This window comes from Pteronotus mesoamericanus, unplaced genomic scaffold (genome assembly GCF_021234165.1).
Source record: "Pteronotus mesoamericanus isolate MK-2021 breed Mesoamerican mustached bat unplaced genomic scaffold, CSHL_Meso_final scaffold_85, whole genome shotgun sequence".
NCBI lineage: Eukaryota > Metazoa > Chordata > Mammalia > Chiroptera > Mormoopidae > Pteronotus > Pteronotus mesoamericanus.
The window spans coordinates 74,917,610-74,937,447 of NW_026555329.1; the positions used below are offsets into that span (position 1 = coordinate 74,917,610).

Below are 19,838 nucleotides of genomic sequence, written 5' to 3' on the forward strand. Positions count from 1 at the left end.
GGGGCCGCACTGGCACGCGCCCCTGGGGAGGGTCGGACGGAGGCCGCTGCGCCGTGAGCGTGAAGGCTGCTCCCCGGCCTGGCCGTGAAGGAAAGTCGTTGCGCAGCCTTCAACAGCACCTGTGGCAAAAAGCCAACGGTTGTTTGTCTTAATTTATTTTAGTTCAACCTTAAATATCAAAATTTGACTTGAATTACTATAAAAATGCAAAATTCAAGGACCACAACGTTATGACAAAGGTCTAGAAAGAGAATTTAAGTGAAAAGCCCGTCTCTCCTTTTTATTCTTTTCCATAAATTATGTATTGGTCATCCTTTCAGGGTACTGGTTTCCTTAACTTTAACCTGGTTAACAGCAGTTATCTTGGCAGTGCCAGCAGCATGCATCACGAGGAGAAGGTTCTAGAGCTCTGTGGGCAGTCAGCCATTGAAAGTGCTCTTATGGCATACGTGATGGACACATGTTAGCGACCTTTATGTTAAATGGATGAACATACTTTGATAGAATGTTTTTATTTTTGCAAGGCAAAATTTTGCCTCATGCCACAGCTTTCCCTGTAGGACGAACTTGGGTGGAACACAGCACAAACGCATTGTCTGACAGGTCTGCGGGGCTGGAGTCCGGCACGGGTCTCGCTGGGCTCAAGTCCAGGTCTCAGGAAGGACCGCGCTCCTGGAGGTTGTCGGGAAGAGCCCCTGTCCTTGCCCTTCCAGCTTCTAGGAGGCCTGGCGTCCCTAACCTCCACCTTCAAAGCCTGCGGGTGCCTCTCCGACCAGCAGTTCTTCCGTGATCCGGTTCGGCCCTCCCCACAGCCGGGAGAGTCTCTGTGCTTCTGAGGGCCCTTGTGGTTAAATTCGGCCACCTCCACAGCCCCTCAGGATCTGTCCGCCACCGGGGGCCGCACTCAATCCCACCTGTGGGGCCGCAGGCTCTCGGGCTCTGGGATCCGGATGGGGACACGTCAGGGGGCGTTATTCTGCCTGCCATTAAAGGGAAATCATTAACACAGTATTTCATTCAGAGAAAGTATTTTTCAAACATGCTCATAATTTGCTATAGGTCTTCAAGAAACTTTCACTCGGGTATTTCATAGGGAAGAGTTGTATGTGTTTAAAAATCATTTTATTTGGATTTTCACCTGCTTATTAAAGCTAACGTTCTGTTCTCTTTTGTTTGCTTTGATAGTGATAACCTACTAAGGAGAGCAGCCTGTCAAGAAGCTCAGGTAATGCCGTTCGCTGTGAGACAATCAAAACTGCCTTATCTCCACCGTGCAGGAAGCTCGGCTGTTCCAGGCGCTTGCACGGTGCCTTCCCGCCCGGGGTTTGGGTGTTTCCCCTGCCGTCAGGGGACCAGTCGGGCTGAGAGCCAACTCAGTGCAACCGGAGGAAGTTAGCCATCTGGTGCCGAGCAGCTCTCACGCCCCCTCCTTGGACTTGTTTACTTCGGGATTAGTCCTAGCGAGCGATGTGGGTTGGAGCTCTGGGAACGCGTTCCCATCCGCAGTTGTTCTTGAGGATGAGGCTAAACCCTGAATCATCCCTGATCCGAAGAACCCCCTGGGATATCAGTTCAGAACAGGTGTTACCTCTCAAAGTCAAATCTTACGACTCTTGGTTCACATTTTTAAAGCCTGTGTCTTTGAGCACAGCTGACTCATACCATGGGCATTGTTGTCCGGCCCCATGATTGTGCCCTTAAATATTCATGCGTCTCGCTGTATTAGTTACGGTGGAATTGTGAAGCCTCTCAAGTTCAAGACCACATTTTTGTTCTCTCCCCTCCAGACTTGTTCATTATACCTTGCAAGTGAATTTCCGTGACTGAGTTGCTTCCTTGTTAAATGTCATTTAAGTTTATTATGGCAGAAATACCCAAAAAAGAAACAGGAAATGAAAAAGGTATGATGTATATAGTAGGAGATGTGGGTAGCAAACCCACTGTTTGTTCCTGAAATGTTTTCATGGGTGACAATGACAAGAGGTAGTATTAGTAAATTCTTCTCTTTTGTGATTGCCTAACCATTCTAAATCTGTTTTCAGAATTTGATGACTTGTTTGCCTTTTTTATCTCATATGGCTCTAAATTGTTTTGGAAATGAACCCAAACTTTATATTAAACTCAAGGTGATCCCTACCACAAGTTAATTTTCCATTAGCAACTAGGAGATTTTTTTGGGAGGGGAAGTCTTTCTCTCTTCAAGGAAGACTGGTCAGAGGGTCCTCCCTTCCTTGGATAGATGCCTCCGCCTCTGTTTGGAATCTCGTCCCCTCTTCTTGAGAGACCACGTTCCTTCAGTTATTTGCACCTTTTTGTGTATTTACCTCTTCCACTGTTCTAGTTCTCCTCGTCCCAACACACATTTTGCCCCTGTCTGATAAAAGTGGGTTCATTGTTAGAGCCTCCTCTAGGTACTTTTCCTGTTTATGTCCTTCTCGTAAGTCTAAATTTTTAAAAGAATATGGTTTTTTAAAATTTCATGTAAACTTAGCTCACTATAGCCTTACATAAACTCCTTAACCTGCTGTAAATATGAAACTTGAGTTGCAAGTATTGTAGAGACTAGAAACCAGGGAAAGGAGTAATAATCTGGAACTGTAGATCTGGAACCAGGCAGGCATGAGAACTTGGTTAATTATATCATTTCTGGCCACATACCAGAAAGAGTATGGATCGAACAAGAACAAATTACAATATTTAGAGATTTGGCAGCAAGATGTTATGGTCTAATTCAGTAACAGTAAAAACAGAGTAGAAATTATAATGTACTGGCTTTTTTTTTTTTTAAATAACAAAGAAACAGTATGTCTTTCTGAAGTATTCAGAAAAAGTTTATTTCTTAAATTTAATCTTTATTGTATTTTTTTCCCATTACCATTTAGTCTCCTTATACCCTCTCCGCTCAGCAGTCACCACACTGTTGTCCATGTCCGTGAGTCCTTTTGCCTTTTCTGCTCCATCCCTCCACCCCCGGCCCCTCCACCCCCACCCCCCGCACCCCCAGCTGTCACCTGCTCTCCGTCCGTGTTTTGCTGTTAGTTCAATGTGTTCTTTAGGTTCCACACATGCATGAAATCGTAAGGCACTTGGCTTTCTCTGACTGGCTTATTTCACTCATCACAGTGCTTTCCAGGCCCATCCCTGCTGTTGCAAAGGGAAAGTTTATTTTTTTTAAAGCAAGAAATAGACAATGGTGAGAAAGGATCTCCAGCAGGTTATCAGGCAGGAGGTTGATTTAGAGTCAGCTATTTAATAAAAATCTTGTTAAGAACTTCATTTTCCTGGAGTTACTTTGTGCTTCTACGCCTGAACCCGGCCTTCCTGGCCCAGACCTGCATGCACCCTGGCGTCCAAGGCGCGGAGTCCTGCGCTTGGTGCGGCTTTCCCGCTCTCGCCCTTTCTGTGGGTCCTGTGCGGTCTGGCGGGACAGCAGCAGCGCCCGTTAGTCCCCACCCCTAGACCCCGCGCTTCTGGTTCCGCCTCGTCCCTTACCTGTCGTTAGAGCTGATGAAGTAGGAGCAGTTTGGATTTTGAAATCAGATCGATGTAAATTCTAGGCTGTAATTTATTAACAGTGTGACTTTGACTCAATCTTTCTGAATCCTGTTTTTCCCATTTATAAAATGAGACTATTTAAGACCTCATAGGTTTCTCAGAACTAAGAATAATGTGTGCGAAAGTGGCAAATATGAGGCGCTTAGTAAACAATTACATTTCTTTTCCTGTCACCATTGATGCTATTTATTTATCATTCAAGGGAGCAAAGAAGAGAAGGCAGGTTGATTGTTAGTTTAGATGTATATAAAGATATGAAGATTAATTGGTAACACAAAGATTCTTCATAAGTAAGCTTTAGTAATAAGTTCAAATAGAAAAAGATCAGTCTGAAAACTCAAAACAAGTGGATTAAAATTCCCTTCTGGCAGACTAGCATCTTACTTGTGTGTTTATAATAGACCTGGCCATAGCTTATGTAGAAAATAAGTCATCTCTAGTGGGTAAAGCAGGGTTTGTTTATTATTAAATAATGTTACACTTGTGTTTTGGTGCTGATAGTGTTTGTGTTAACGTGAAATCATGAAAGGACATTATTTTTTCTCCTAGAGTAACTATTATACCTTCTGAAGTAAATTCTTTTGGAATGAAAGAATATATATGATCTCTAACTGAATAAAAGGACATTTACTTAAAACTTTTCTTTTTTCCTTTTTAGGTGTTTGGCAATCAACTCGTTCCTCCCAATGCACAAGTGAAGAGGGCAACCGTCTTCCTCAACCCTGCAGCTTGCAAAGGGTAGGTGATTTGCTAAGTATGCTGTTGGTGATTTGTTGCATTTCTATTTTTATAAAGAGGGAAAAATCACAGGCTATCAGGCAGCTAGTTGGATTGTTTGGAGTTAGAAGACTAGGTTCTTGAAAACAAGACTATGTTGTTGGAAATGGCAGCGTTTCATCATTTTTCATGTCTGAGTAGTAGTCCATTGTATACATGCACCACACTTTCTTTATTTAATCATCTATCAAAGGACACTTAGGTCGTGTCTGTGTCTTGGCTCTTGTGAATAACGCTGCAAAGAGCGCTGCAAAGAATAGGGGGTACCTATTCTTTATGAATAAATGCTTTCAAATTCTTCAGGTAGATACCTAGAAGAGGGATTGCTGGGTCATACGGTAGCTCTGTTTTCTATTTTGTTTGAGGAACCTCCATACTGTGTTCCATGGTGATTGTCCACATTTACATTCCCACCAGCAGTAAATGAGGGTTCTTTTTCGCCTACAACCTCTCCAACATTTGTTATTTCTTGTCATACTGGTAATAGTAACTCTTCTAACAGGTGTGAGCTGGTATCTCATTGTGATTTTGATTTACATTTCGTTCATAGCTAGTAAAGTGGAGCATTTTTTGAAATGGCTCTGTGAGCCATCTGTATGTCGTCTTGGGGAAAGTGTTTAGGTCCTCTGCCCTTTTTTTAATTGTTTGTTTGTTGCTAAGTAATATGAATTTTTAAAATATTTTTTGTCTGATTTTTAAATTTATTTTTTCAAATACATTTGTCTCTGCCTTCCCCCCACTGCTTTCCCCTCTTCCTCCTCCCTCCTCTCCCTCCCTCAGTCCTTCCCCACTTTGGCTTTGTCCATGAGTCCTTGCTATATGTTCCTTGACTTGCCCCTTCCCTTCCTTCCCCCCCCCCACCAACCCCTCCCTCCTTCCCTCTTATCTCTGTTGGTTTCTTTTTCCTTTCAGTGTTGCTGGTCTTATTTTCCTTGCATCTTTGTTTTGTTGGTTAGGTTCCGCTTATAGGTGAGAACATATGGTATTTGTCTTTTGCCCCCTGGCTTATTTCGCTTAGCATAATGCTCTCTAGTTTCATCCATGCTGTCGCGAAGTGTAGTAGTTTTTTTTTCTTTCTGCTGAGTAGTATTCCGTTGTGTAAATGTACCATAATTTTTTGATCCAGTCATCTACTGATGGGCGTTTAGTTGCTTCCAACACTTGGGTATAGTAGATTGTGCTGCTATGGTTCTTTTGAACTGGTGTTTTGGGATTCTTAGGGTATAGTCCCAGCAGAGGAATCACTGGATCAAAAGGCAGTTCCATTTTCAGCTTTTTGAGGAAATTCCACACTGCTTTCCACAATGGCTGCGCCAGTCTGCATTCCCACCAGCAGTGTACTAGGGTTCCCTTTTCTCCACAGCCTTGCCAGCACCTGTTGTTTGTTGATCTGTTTATGATGGCCATTCTGACTGGTGTTAGGTGGTACCTCATGGTGGTTTTGATCTGCATTTCTCTGATGGCTAGTGATGCCAAGCATCCTTTCAACTGTCTCTGGGCCCTCTGTATCTCCTCCTTGGAAAAGCGTTTGCCCAGGTCCCTTTCCCATTTTTTTGATTGGATCATTTGTCTTCTTGGAGTGGAGTCATGTGAGTTCTTTATATATTTTGGAGATCAAACCTCTATCATTAGCTGATGTATTATTAGCGAATATATTTTCCCATATGGTTGGCTCCCTTTTCATTTTGCTGATGTTTTCTTTAGCCGTGCAGAAGCTTCTTATTTTGATGAGGTCCCACTTGTTTATTCTTTCCTTTGTGTTCCTTGCTTTAGAAGACATATCGGTGAAAAAATTGCTGCGTGGGATATATGAGAGTTTCCTGCCAATGTTCTCCTTTAGAACTTTTCTGGTGTTGCGACTTATATTTAAGTCTTTTATCCATCTTGAGTTTATTTTTGTGTATGGTGTCAGCCGATGATCAAATTTCCATTTTTTGCATGTAGCTGTCCAGCTCTCCCAACAGCATTTGTTGAAGAGGCTATTATTATTCCACTTTATGTTTCTGCCCTCTTTGTCAAATATTAGTTGCCCATATAGACCTGGGCTTATTTCTGGGCTTTCTGTTCTGTTCCACTGGTCTTTGGGTCTGTTCTTGTATTTTTGCTATTAACATTAGGCTCTTATCAGAGGTGTCATTTGTGTTTATCTTCTACCTTTCAGTGGATTGCTTTTTTGTTTCGTTCATGGTTTCTTTTGCTGTCCCAAAACTTAGTTTGATGTAGTCCTATCTACTTGTTTTTGTTTTTACTTCCCCTGTCTTTGGGGTCAAGTTCACAAAAACCCCTCTGAGCCCAAGGTCCGTACGTTTAGCACCTATGTTTTCTTCTATGTATTTTACTGTTTCAGATATTTTAAATCCATTTTGAGTTAGTTTTTGTGTATGGTATTCAATAACAGCCTAGTTTTATTGTTTTGCATGTGGCTTTCCAATTTTCCTAACACCATTTATTGAACAGGCTTTCCTTTCTCCATTATATGTTTTTGGCTCCTTTGTTGAAAATTAGTTGCCCATATGTGTGGATTTGTTTCTGGGGTCTCCATTCTGTTCCATTGGACTGTGTGTCTGTTTTTCTGCCCGTACCACACTGTTTTGATTATTGTAGCTTTGTAGTACAGTTTTATACCAGGGAGCCTGATACTTTCCACTTTTTCTTTCTCAAGATTTCTTTGGCTCTTTGGGTTTTTTTTATGTTTCCACATAAATTTTTTGATGAGTTCTAATTTGGAGAAGAATGCTATTGGTTTTTTAATAGGGATTGTATTGAATCTGTATATTGCATTAGGTAGGAAGGACATTTTAACAATATTAACCCTTCTAATCCATAAGGAGGGTATATCCTTCCATTTATTTGTATCTTGTTCAATTTTCTTCTCCAGTGTCTTACAGTTTTTAGAGTACAGGTCTTTCACTTCTTTGGTTAAATTTATTCCTAGGTATTTTATACTATTTGATGCAACTGTAAATGGGATTTTATTATTTTTTTCCTTCTGATCATTCATTATTGGTGTGCAGAGATACAATAGATTTCTCCATATTGATTCCGTATCCTACAGTTTTCCTGAAGCCATTTATTAGTTAAGTTTTCAGTTTTTCTATGAGTGTATATGGTATCATGCCATCAGCAAGGGGTGAGAGGTTTACTTTTTTCTCTCCACTTTGGACGCCTTTTCTTTCTTTGACTGGCCCGGTTGCCCTGGTGAGGACGCCAGTGCTGTGCTGGGCAGAAGTGGTGATGGCGGCCGTCCTTGTCTTGTTCCTGACCTTGGAGGAAAGGCTTTCGGCTTCTGAAATGTTTCCCATGTAATTTCTTGGGACGAAGCGTGGCTTCACAGATATGAGGACAGGTCAGGCCTTATTTCTTTCTAATTCAACAGTTGAAGATAGTTGCGTAAAGACCGCTTAAATTGGCTCCATTACTCTGCCTAATTGAATCCTATTTGCATGGCTTTGTTAAAGCCGCTTCCTTCCCTTACAAACACACCAGTCATAATGCCTATTGATCATTCTTGTTTCATATGATTACTGCATAATACCAGCTATTGAACCTGCCACAACCCAGTCACATTCCCCGAGATGGCCGGTGGTGGTCAGTGGCCGAAGGTGGCACAGAGCACAGCGGGCCTCCGTTTGCAGGGTCAGGTCTGTGGACTCCTTTCCACTCTGTGATATTGTGGGAGCTACATAACCTAAATGCCTTGTCTACTCATTTGTAAAATGGGAGAAGTCACAGCCTGTAACCTTACAAAACTACCTGCATGATAGGTGCCTTTGGGACTCAGTGAGAGAATCCCTTGAAAGAGTTTGGCATGGTTCCGTTTCATAGTAAGTGTGGGGAAAAAGAAGCGTAAGCTGCTGTTATTGTTACTATTTGCCTGTAGGCCAGGTTCACAACACTCCCCAGTTAGCTCCCTGCCCCTTCCAAACCTTTCCTGCCGCCTCCTTGAACTGTTCTAGGTCCCATTCCTTTGGAAAACTAGTGATTTAGCAACTTGTTAACTCTGATGCAGAAAAAGAGATGGCAGTTTGGGCTGTAATGAGTTATTTTGAATTTCCGCTTCTAAGAGATACATTTTTTAAGACTTCAGGGTTTGTTGGTTTTTTTTGGTTTGTTTACATGCTTACATGTGTAAATGTATTTGCATTTTTAAAACTATATTCTTGCTTGAAAGGGTACTATCTTTATCTAAGGGCGAGGCTAAGGAAAGGCATTTCATAAAGTCACCGTCCCCTTGAGCCAGGAGGGTCCCTGCCCAGTTCTAGGGAGCGGCCACTTGGAAACTCTCTGGAATCGTTCTTTGAGGCTTTCACTAAGCGCACTATTTTTCTCATCTTGACTCTGCCCTGACACATAATTTATAATTTATTGTGTAGCTATAGCATTATGTAGTATTGGTTTAAAACTACATTAGAGTGTTAAGGAGTAACATGACTGTGTTTAGCATTAATAAATAATATATTAAGGAGTAATTATTTTTGTGTGTGTATGTGAACCTGGAAATTGCTACAAGTATGTATAGTTTTTATTTCCAGTGCTATCTTACCCTTGATTGTGTAATAAATAATGCATTTCTTACTGGTAACACCCGGTTTTTAATCTTTTATATGGAACATTAGAAGGGAAAAAAAACCCTCGCTTTTAGAAATTTTCTGTACCAGTGGCATCACATAAAGGCACGAAGAAAGGCCCAAATGTTCACATCTCATTTCTTAAGCTAACTTAAAGGAGCTTACAGATTTTTGTAAGTGATTAATGTAGCCGGTTGAGTCGTCTTCAGTTTCGCTTCTCAGAGGTAGATCCAAGCCACTTCCAATGGACCCTTCCTACCAACCCAGCGATGAAAGCGTGCGGGGAGGAGAGAGTGCAGTGTCAGGAGGTCGGGGCGAGCCCCGGACACGGTGAGCTGGCGGGGGAGGAACTTCCATTCGTTTTTCACGTTTGTTCTATTAAGCACTCAGAGCAGAGGAGAAGGTAGGGGATGTTTGTTTAATTTGCTTATTATCTGCTCAGTTAGGCGCTCAGCTTGAGAGGGCCTCTTGAATGGTTCTTGTGAACATTTATCCAAGCTTCTCAGTTTCCGTTTTAGTTCGTAAGAAATGTTTTGTATTTTGTCTGCCATTGGTGGTGGTTCTTCTCAGCGGAGAGAATGTGGAGTCTAGTCTGCCCATGGTCCTCATTGGCTAAATTTGCATCTTTCTAGCATAAAACATTCTCAAGAAAATCGAAGCATGCTTCAGTGGTTAAAAAACACTTTTTGAAAGAGAACTGAGTAAATGTGGATATAACAGTTAGATGTTTGGCTAGTTGACTGTTCCAAAGGTACTAGTTTGTTTCTGATGTGATAGTTGGAAATATTTGGGTAATAGGGAGGTCAGCTGATTGGTATGTTTCACACTTATTTAGCTTTGAGACTGTGCCTTTGGGGGACTTTTTGCAACTTCTGCATCCCTTGATTCCTAGGCTTTTTTTTTTGAATCCCGTCCTGAACTGGGCAAGAGTCACTATCAGAATGATGTGTATGATATTTTTAAAACACAAACTCTTCTTAAGGGCATTTTAACTGTTTCTCTTGTTACAACACATCGCGGTCATACCGTTTTCCCTCAGAATGTACAGGTCCAAATTTAGGGTGCGTCTGTTCATTCATTCATTTGTGCATTAATTCATTCGAGTCCCAGGAAGTCCCCCATGCCAGACACGCCCCCAGAGGCCGGGGGTGCAGGCACAGACGAGGCTCCCTGTCTAGTCCCGGAGATTGTCTTGCTGGTCACGCTCATCATCATGCGGTGCGAGCGTTCCCCGAGGGGCCTGGACGCGGTGCGGGGAGTTTGGGGCCAGCTGCTGATTTTCTTGTAGTTATTTCCAACTTTTCTCTACCCTGGCAGAAATTTGACCATCATGGAAAAGAATTTTGCTCTTTCTCCTGGGATTTTACTACAGGTTTAAAACTTAAGAAATAAAGACAGCATTTGAAATTGTTAAAAATGATGTGTTTCTCCCACAAAGTTTGTGTTCACTGCCTTAGAATTAAGCAATTTCCTGTTTGGTTAGGTCAGTTCCTTGGGGCCATGTGAAAAATGTTACAGCAAATATATTTTCTCCTTCTGTCACGGCAATACAAAAAATTCTTTGAGGCTGTAACACATTATACTTAAATTATAAGTATTTTTGTCTGCTTTGTCATGTGGTATCTCTGGCTCCTACACCTGCCCAGCACATAGTAGGTGCTCAAAAAATTCTTGTTGCCTGAATCAAACATTGTTGCCTGAATGGAGCCATGTGCCGTGTACACTCTTCCTCAGGAGTGGACCTCGAACTGAAACATCCCAAACGGATAAGAGCTCACTGTACCAGACGGAGGCGGAAGTCCTGGAGGGTGGGAGCCTGGGTTCCTGTCCAAAGGAACCCACTGCTCATCATAAAACTTCCTGTGCTAGAACCAGTAAAGGGAGCCTGTGTTCCTTAGTCTACTTCTTGCTCCACACTGGAGAAGGTGGTTGGGCTTTTTGTTCTCCTCTTGAGAACTCATGTTAAAATATTTGTATTTTTTTCCTTTGTCTACAGCAAAGCAAGGACTCTATTTGAAAAAAATGCTGCCCCGATTTTACACTTATCTGGCATGGATGTGACTGTCGTTAAGGTGAGACCTGCTGCAGTGTGTCAATCTTGTCCCAGCCACCGCTGCCTATGACATAGCCTCTTCTCTTGGCTTTTCCGCAGAAATCACTTATCACTTAAGACAAGAATGGAGAGATCAACGTTGTGTGCTTGTTCTGATAATGAAAGCAATTTTGTTTTCTCAAAGCATCATCAGCTTTTCATTTTCAGAGTAGGATTAGATGGAGGCATAAACTTAATTCCTTTCATGTGAAGATAGGATGTGGAATTATTGCCTCTTGGAAGATGAAAATTGTTATAGCTATAAGAATTCCTTTTTTAAAAAAAACCCTGCAAGTTTGAATAATTAATTTCTTGCTAGTTCCACAGACTGGTAAACATTTTTTTCTCTGGTGAGGAATTATTGCTGGTGAGGAATTTCAAATGGTAAAGCTTCAGAATTTGCAAGATTTAGTTAAGAAGAAAAGGTGATAAAATAAATTACAGGGAATTGTGTTATCTCGGAAGATACTTCAAGACTCCACCCTGTTGACTTTTAAGTGATGTGTATGGTGTGTACATAGGTGTGCGTATTGGATGAAAACCACTGCTACCACGTTTGTAAGTCTCTGGTTAACCTATTTTTAACACTACACACGTGTATTAAATCATAGAGATTAAAAGGTCATTTAGCTCAGCTTACCGGGCAGTGTTGGACTCTTCTCCAGCTTGTCCGAGATGGAGGGTTTCAGCTCTCTGCCTATGGGACTGAGGAAGGGGAAACAAACTAACATTCCGTTCAGTTCCTGTGGTGCATATTGTAGACTCTGCGTATTAGAGATCATAGAGTGATTACTTATCACTAATATTGTTTGTTCCTGGGATGTCTGGTGGAACTCACAAGTAAAACCATCTGGGCCTGGAGCTTTCTTTGAGGGATTTTTTAAAATGTATATTAAATTTATTTAATGGCTCTAGAAGTACTCAAGTTCTGTTTCTTCTTGAATTAATTTTGGTACGGTATATTTTTCAAGGAATTTGTTCATTTCATCAACGTTTTCAAATTAATTGTTCATAATATCCTCTTTTTACCTTTTAAATTTCTGTAACATCTCGTTTTCATGCATTAATATAGTTTATTTGTCCCCTTGTTTTCTTTCTTTCTCTCAATAGTCTTGTGAGAGGTGCATCAATGTAATTAATCCGGGCCAAGAACCATCTTTTGGCTTGTTGATGCTCTCACTTATGTTTGTTTCATTGATTTCTGGTTTGTCTCTCTTGTTTCCTTCATTCTGCTTTCTTTGGAATTTTTTTTTTCTGCTCTTTTTTGACATTTTAATGTGGATGCCTGTTTCATTAATTTTCACCCTTCTGTCCTACTATATGCATTTAAAGCTATAAATTTTATTCTACTTCTTCAGCTGCATTCTAGAAGTTTAGCTGTATAATATTTTCATTCCCAAGTATTTGCTAATTTTCATCATGATTTTTGTTTGACCTGTATGTTATGTAGGCATTTTTTTAAATTTCCAAGTTTAAAGTTTTTTCAAATTTTTGTTAATGATTTCTGATTTTATTGTGTTTTGGTCAAAGATTGCAGTCTATATAACTCTAGTATTTTAAAATTTTTTGCGGGTTGTTATGGCCTATCATGTGGTTTGTTTTCAAAAATGTCTTGTGTATTCCTAAAAAGAATTTGTACCAGTTATTGGAGATCATGTTCTGATTATGCCCTCGAAGTCAAATCTGTCGTGTGGCTCAAATCTTCTATGTCCTTCCTGATTTTTCATTGTGTTTTAACTATAGATTGTTCAGAGAGAGGTGTTAGAAATCCTCCACTATAATTGTGCATTTGTCTGTTTCTCAACATAGTTTTGTCCATTTTTGCCTTTGATATTTTGAGACTGTTTGCACGCAAATTTCAAATTATTTTTCTTGCATTTGAGTTACCGTCTGTAGCACTAATCCTGCATTTTGCCATAGTTCATCTTTTCTGTTATGGTTAGTACTCATACCAGCTTACTTTGGTTAGTTTCTGCATAGTGTAATTTTTACATCTCTTTACTTTCAGCCTTTTGTATTTTTATATTTTTATATTGTATTTTATTTTATTTTTTAAAGATTTTATTTATTTTTAGAGGGAAAAGGAGGGAGGAAGAGAGGGAGAAAAACACTGATATGTGTGAAACATTGATCAGTTGCCTCTTGCATGCCCCCGACTGGGGACCTGGTCCGCAACCCAGGCATGTGCCCTGTCTGGGAATTGAACTAGTGACCTTTCGGTTCACAGGCTGGTGCTCAGTCCACTGAGCCACACCAGCCAGGCATGTATTTTTATATTTTAGATGCATTGTTTGTAAAGGTGTGAAAACAGGATATTTTTAAAATCAATTTTTGTTTTTTGTCTTTTGACTGGACCACTTAATCTATTAACATTCATTATAATTGCTGATATATTTAGATTTATTTCTCTACTAGTTACTGTTGCTGTACAACAAACTGCCTCGACCACTGCCTTTCTGCTTCCAGGTCTGTTGGTCAGCAGCCTGCATTCAGAGCTGTTCTGCCTGTCTGGCCTGGGCTCCCCAGCAGCATGTCATTTACGGTTTGATAGCTCATTATTTTTCTCACTGAATAATATTCCATGGCATAGGTGTACAACAATTTCTTTGCCTTTTTACCTATTGATGGACATCTTGGTTGCTTCCAATTTTGGTAGTTATGAATAAGGCTGCTGTGAATATTCATAGGTAGGTTTTTATGTGGAGATAATTTTTCAACTCATTTGGATAAATACCTAAGAGTGTAATTGAATATGCTTAGCTTGGCAAGAACCTGCCAGGTTGCATTTGAGATCTTACTTCCCAGCATGTCATCTGTTTGACTAAACGAACTTTTATAAAAATGCAAAAACAAACAAACAAACAAAAAACCTGCCAAACTGCCTTTTCAAAGTGACTGTACCATTTTGCATCCCCGGCAGCAGTGAATAAAATTTGCTGTTGCTCTACATCCTTGTCAGCGTTTGGTGTTGTCAGTGTTTGAGGTTTTGGCCATTCTGATGGGTGTGTACAGGGGTGGGCAAAAGTAGGTTTATTTGCAGTTCTCTAATGACATAGAATACTGACCACCTTTTCATTTGCATGTTTTCTATCTGCATATCTTCTTTGGTGAGGTGTTTGTTCAGATCTTTGCTCTCTTAATTAGGTTGTTTCTTGTTTGTTTTGAGTTCTAGAGTTCTTTGTATCCTTTATCAGATATGTGTTTTGCAAAATTTTTTCTAATGCTGTCTTTTAAAGCTGTTTTTTAATTGTCTCAATAGTGTTTTTCACAGAGCAGAAGCTTTTAATTTTAAGGAAATCCAACTTACCAATTTTTCTCCTGTGGATCTTGCTTTTGGTTGGTATATCTAAAAACTCATTACCCAGGTTCTAAATCCTCTCCTAGGTTATTTTCTAGAAGTTTTGTAGTTCATTGTTTTGTTTTTTTTTAATTTTACATTTAAGATCATGATCATTTTGAATTAACTATGTGAAAGGTATAAGGTTAGTGTGTGGATTCATCTTTTTGCATTATTATGGCCCTTTTCTATCCTCCCTTTGGCACATTTGGAATTTTCATCGTAAGATCAGACAGAGCCTCAAATGTGTTGTCTCTGTTGATGTAACCTTTAAAATTATGTCCTGTTGAATCTGTCCAGATCTTTTTACATTTTGGTTCTTTCCTCCCTATACTTATTCACATCTATTAAATTTTTTTTTTTTTTTTTTTTTTTGCAAATGCTTAGTGAGTGCCTACTAGGAGGTAAGCCTTGTACTGGGGATACAGGCAAAACAAGTCTTTTCCATCTCTCCTCAAAGAGCTTCCATGCAAAGTGTGGAGGGAAGGGGTGCAGAAAAAGAACACAGAAATAAACATGATTTGTCCAGTGGTGCTGAAAGCCAAGGAGTTTAAAAGTCAAGCAGGGTAAAGGGACCAAAAATAATAGGAGTGTTCATTGAGTTCAGAAGGCCAAGGACAGAGACCTGAAGGACCTGAAGGAGGGAGGCAGCTGCTCCCAGAGACGGAGAACCCAGGCGGCGCGCACGGCCCGGCCAGGGCGGAAGTGCGCTCGGGCGGGCAGGGGTGGAGTGGAATGAGGTGGGAAGCCCAGAGAGAGGCTGAGGGTGGAGAAGGAAGCGGGCGCAAGGTTACCGCTTTGTCTCAATGATGATGTGTGCAGTAAATTACCTTTTATCTCCGTTGTCGATAAAGTGCTGTAAGGGAGAGGCTGAAGGGAGAACCCTAAAGAAAAGTCACTGAGAACCTGCCTACACGCTGATGTCACTTCACTGGGCGTCTCGCTTTGAGCCTAGATGTTCATTTAATTGGTAACTAATATAATTGTATTCTGACATATCATTTCCACATTTTCCCACCTGTCCCCAAGGACGTTGTCCAATAGCTGGGCAGGTGCCTTGCTGAAAACCAGTTATGATGTCTGACTGGTTTCCCAGACCCACTGATCTAGTAACCTGCCAGAGCTGAGGACGAGTCCGAGAGGCTTTGTCCTTAGCGACCCCATGCTGATGCCCAATGATCCCCCACTTTGGGGTGCTCACAAACCAGTCTTTTAATTCAGATTGGCATATTTTTCTTTATAAAATATTTGAAAACATATAAAGCCTGTCATTTCAATTTTTAGAATAAAAGTAGGACCATTGATCCTAAAATTAAGTGGTGTTAGTTCAGGGACTTCCGTTTTCCTTGTGTCCACCGACTTACTGGCCCAGTGCATTAGCCTACCTGAAATACAAGTCTTTTTTTGTTTTTGCCTATTAGCATAGGTAGTATTAGTATCAGTCAGAGGGAGTATTTCCTTATTTTAGCATTAGTTGCATTATGTCTATCAAAATTCAGTGTTTGGTTTTAAAGGTGGTGGCTTAGGTGGTTCATTTAGTGTCTATATCTGAGATGAAATATTATCAATAAAAGTGGTGATGCCTAGGTACATTTTGACTAATTTGAATCGTACCTATACTTGACGTACAATATTTCTGTGTACAGTGATATCCTCCTTTGATTTAGTACAGCACCAATTATGAACAGTTACCTTGCTAGTTGCTTTAGTCCTGTTTTACAAGCGCATTATGGGGAAGCTATGATTACCCCCTCCCCCAACACACATAATTTCATTGATGAGGAGATTAAGATCCCGAGACTTCAAGGCCACTCAGCTAAAGCAGTAGCAGAGTTGAGACTTAATCTAGGTCTCTCGGGCTCCCAAGTCTGTGCTCTTTTCGTTCCATTGCTCCTCCTTTGTGTTTACACTTCACTTCCTGCCTTTGGAGGAAAGACTCTGGTGAATGAAGCTGCGGAGTCTGCGCTGGACCCGGGATAGGCCTTTGATGAGCTCACTGCGTAGCTGAGACACACCAAGGAAGAGGCCGACGGGATGGTTTCCGCGGTCCCTTCTGGCTCTAAAGGCACAGAACTATAAAAACCATGCAGAGTTGCTTTGTTAGCTGTTCAGCGGTTCATGTCTATCAATCGTGTAGGATTTAGAAAAGACTCAGTGTATGACGTCGCAGAAGATAACCTGTACTTGTATACCTGTCACTGGTGACCCTAGAGCGGTGCATTTACCAAAGGCTGCCTTTGTATTTCAGACGGATTATGAGGGCCAGGCCAAGAAACTGCTGGAGCTGATGGAGAGCACAGACGTGATCGTTGTGGCCGGAGGCGACGGGACGTTGCAGGAGGTACGGCCGCTCTCGGGCGGGGAGCTGGCCGCAGAGCAGTGGCACGCAATGGGTATCCCTTAGGGAAATTATTTCTTCATGATCCATGTATTAGGATTGTTTCTGAAACAAAGTACCACGTTATGTTTTCCTCAGGCACTGATTTTTTAAGTCTGATAAAATTAAATACAGCAGGCAACAAACTGGCGGTGGGTGTGGTGAGCTCTTCCTTTTTTGAAGACTGTTGTGGGAATCATAGCTTCAGTTGTGAGGAGTGTTTCTTAGGCGATACACAAGGTTTCCCTGACGGGAGGCATCTGCTCACCCTCACTTCACTCCTGCCACGCGGGCTGTGATCGCCCTGTTCCGATGGATGCCTCCGCCTTTGCGCCTCCATCTCACATCCTGAGTGCTCACTTGGGCCCGATAAGGGCTGTAAGTGTATTGCCTTAAAGTGCTCTTTTCCGAGCAGTAGACCGGAACCTCCACTGCACGCGGGAAGCCCCGCAGGAACCCCCGCAGGAACCCAGCCCCGCGCAGACCGCCCTCCGCTCAGCCTGCGCCCTGTGACCGCAGTTCACGCGGCACCTCGCTCTCACCGCCTTCTGCCTCCATCTGGTGGTGTCCTGGTGGCGTCCGGAACCAGGAGCGAGCCCCACAGGCCGGCACCGCTTTGCGTTTTGTTTGGCTTAGCAGTTCTGTGAGCCTTAGTAAGCTGCTTTTAAAAAGGCTGTGCTAATGATCTCGTAATTGTTTTAATGGCTTTTTAATGAAGTGTGAAGAAGACTGATAGCATGTCACAAAGAATGAAGTAGATGCATGACAGTCCCCTTTAACCCTAAAATGCAGTGAGGCGGGAGATGAAGGGAGAAGATTGGCATCAGCCTTTCCTTTACAAAATCTTAAGAAAGATTCCAAATTGTGTATTTGGTATGATCCAGTCATAAAAATATGCCCTGATGAAAAAGGAATTAAAGGGAAATGTACCAAAATATCAACAACTGATCAATGATGGTTATTCTGCATGGTGGATATATGAGGAAATATTTTTTCTCCAGGTATTTTTCAGTTTTTACCAGATATAATGAACTATATTATATATAAAAAATAAATTATGTAAGTTTGCAAATGAAACGTATCTTTTAGCAGAGGGTCTACTGTTATCCATCAATAAGCGGCAGTGTTCTCCAAGGGTAGACCGGGGTGGGTTTTTCAAGTACATGCACTTGATTTTAGCAAACCGGGGTCTTTTGTATAATTGATGTGAGCAGCACATTTATACACATCTTCTAGAATGTAAACCATAATTCTGCGAATATAATGTGGAGATTGTAGAAGTATTTTATCTTAGTCCTTATTGTACTATGGGCCTTAGGTCAAAAATAAAATTTAGCTTAGCTGTGATCCTATAGGAGAAAACTATGTGTTTCAAGAGCAAGTACATCTTTTGACATAGTTTCTAGGAAGAAAACAGGAACAAGTTTGTGGTCCATGAAAATTGAATCCAGTTCTTTTATGATAGAGGAAATACACGTTGTTCATAAAATTTTTTCCTTAACATTTTTAGGTTATTACTGGAGTTCTTCGAAGAGCAGATGAGGTAAGCCTTTAAGAAGAGTCATTGCATTTTAGCTTTTACATTTCTGTTCTTTCTGTCTCTCTTTACTTCCATTAGCTTTTTTGCCCGTTTCCTAATTTAAGGTTGTACATCCGTGTATTTTAGAAAGACAAGCACAGCTTCTTTGTCCTATAGGGCACTGGATTAACCCATAGGGGACTCTTCTGCCTTGGGTACCCAGAGAATCCAAGAGCTTTTACCAAGCGTTGTTTAAAATATGCAACTTTTCTATACAATCTTTTTAAAAGGATTCCTTTGTAAATAAATTGTGGCATATTCATATACTGGAAGCCATACAGAGGTGAATATGAATGCACTGCATTTATAAGTATTTACATGGTGAAATCTAAAAAATATTAAGTAAAAAAGGCAGGTTGCCAAAGTATGTTCTGCATTTCTACAAAGTTTTAAAGTTTAGAAAATAAGCGTCCTGTTCAGGATGCTGTGCGTGGTCACCGTGGATGCAGAGGCGTCACACGGCCGCAGGAGAAGGGCTTCCCTCTGCCAGGGCGAGAGAAGGGGAGGGTGAGAGGCGACCTCAGCTGTAGCGGCACCATTTCATTTCTTACACCGTCCTAAGCAAATATGGCAAAATGTAACATTTGGTAAATCTGGGTCCTGGACGTATGAGTGTGTGTGACATTATTGTAAACATTTTTAGTTTAAAGTATGTTGCAAATAACAGGAAAGAAAACCCTTCCCAGCTCCTTTGGTAATAAGTGGATTGTCTTCAAAATAGCCTTCGGGGACCTGACAGTGTCTCTGTATTTGTGGCATTTAACTAAATCGATGGCTGGGCCATCACCGCCTTCTGCTCAGACTCGCTTCCTCTCTTTGCCTTGCATGTGCCGGCGATAGTTCCTACCGCCCTTCCGCCTCTCATCGGTTACTGCGCACAGGCCAGATGTTTGGAGTTGAATTTTATCTGCAACCTTTTCAAATAGTGTGATGACATCATACAGCCTCTGTCACAGTTGTGCATTTGTCTAGTATCTTTAAGATCCTCATTTTTTAAGCCAGTTTTTGTTAACCAGTTGTTATTAACAAGTACCAGAATATTTCTTTCAAATTCAAAGTCATGCTGTCTTCACGGACGGCCTCAGCTTAGAAACTGCCGCCTGAGTACTGACCGATGACTGGTCTAGGGAGTGGGAAGGGAGGCCGGGAGGAGCGCCCAGGGCCACTTCCAGTCACTCGTCACAGTAGATGGCGCATCGGTGCCTCTCTGTTCAGCCTGATTTCCTGACCGTAACAATAAAATTGTCCTCTTCTTTTCCTTGCCAGGCTGCCTTCAGCAAGATTCCCATCGGCTTTATCCCGCTGGGGCAGACCAGCAGTTTGAGTCAGACCCTCTTCGCTGAAAGTGGAAACAAAGTCCAGTAGGTTGTCACTGTGGGGTGTGGAGTTCGTGACCGAGCGAGCCTGGGAACAGACAGGTCACATGTGGGATGTGATACTTATTTTGCGTTTTGATAGCCTGAAACCTCCAATCACTGAGGGCCTGGGTCAGAGACCGACCCTTCCGTTCCCTGGGGAGCTGGGGGACCCTTGCGATCTAATCGCAAGTCTCC

The 19,838-nt window shown here is 41.6% G+C and overlaps 1 protein-coding gene across 1 annotated transcript in view; it reads left to right on the forward strand.

Annotated features, from left to right (window-relative positions):
* AGK (acylglycerol kinase) overlaps positions 1–19,838 on the forward strand; it is a 73,738-nt gene that overhangs the window by 24,233 nt on the left and 29,667 nt on the right. The window contains exons 3-8 of the mRNA XM_054563864.1: positions 1,186–1,225; positions 4,214–4,293; positions 10,897–10,972; positions 16,578–16,670; positions 18,217–18,249; positions 19,552–19,646. Of these exons, the coding sequence (XP_054419839.1) occupies positions 1,186–1,225; positions 4,214–4,293; positions 10,897–10,972; positions 16,578–16,670; positions 18,217–18,249; positions 19,552–19,646 (417 nt within the window). The remainder of the gene's footprint in view (positions 1–1,185; positions 1,226–4,213; positions 4,294–10,896; positions 10,973–16,577; positions 16,671–18,216; positions 18,250–19,551; positions 19,647–19,838) is intronic.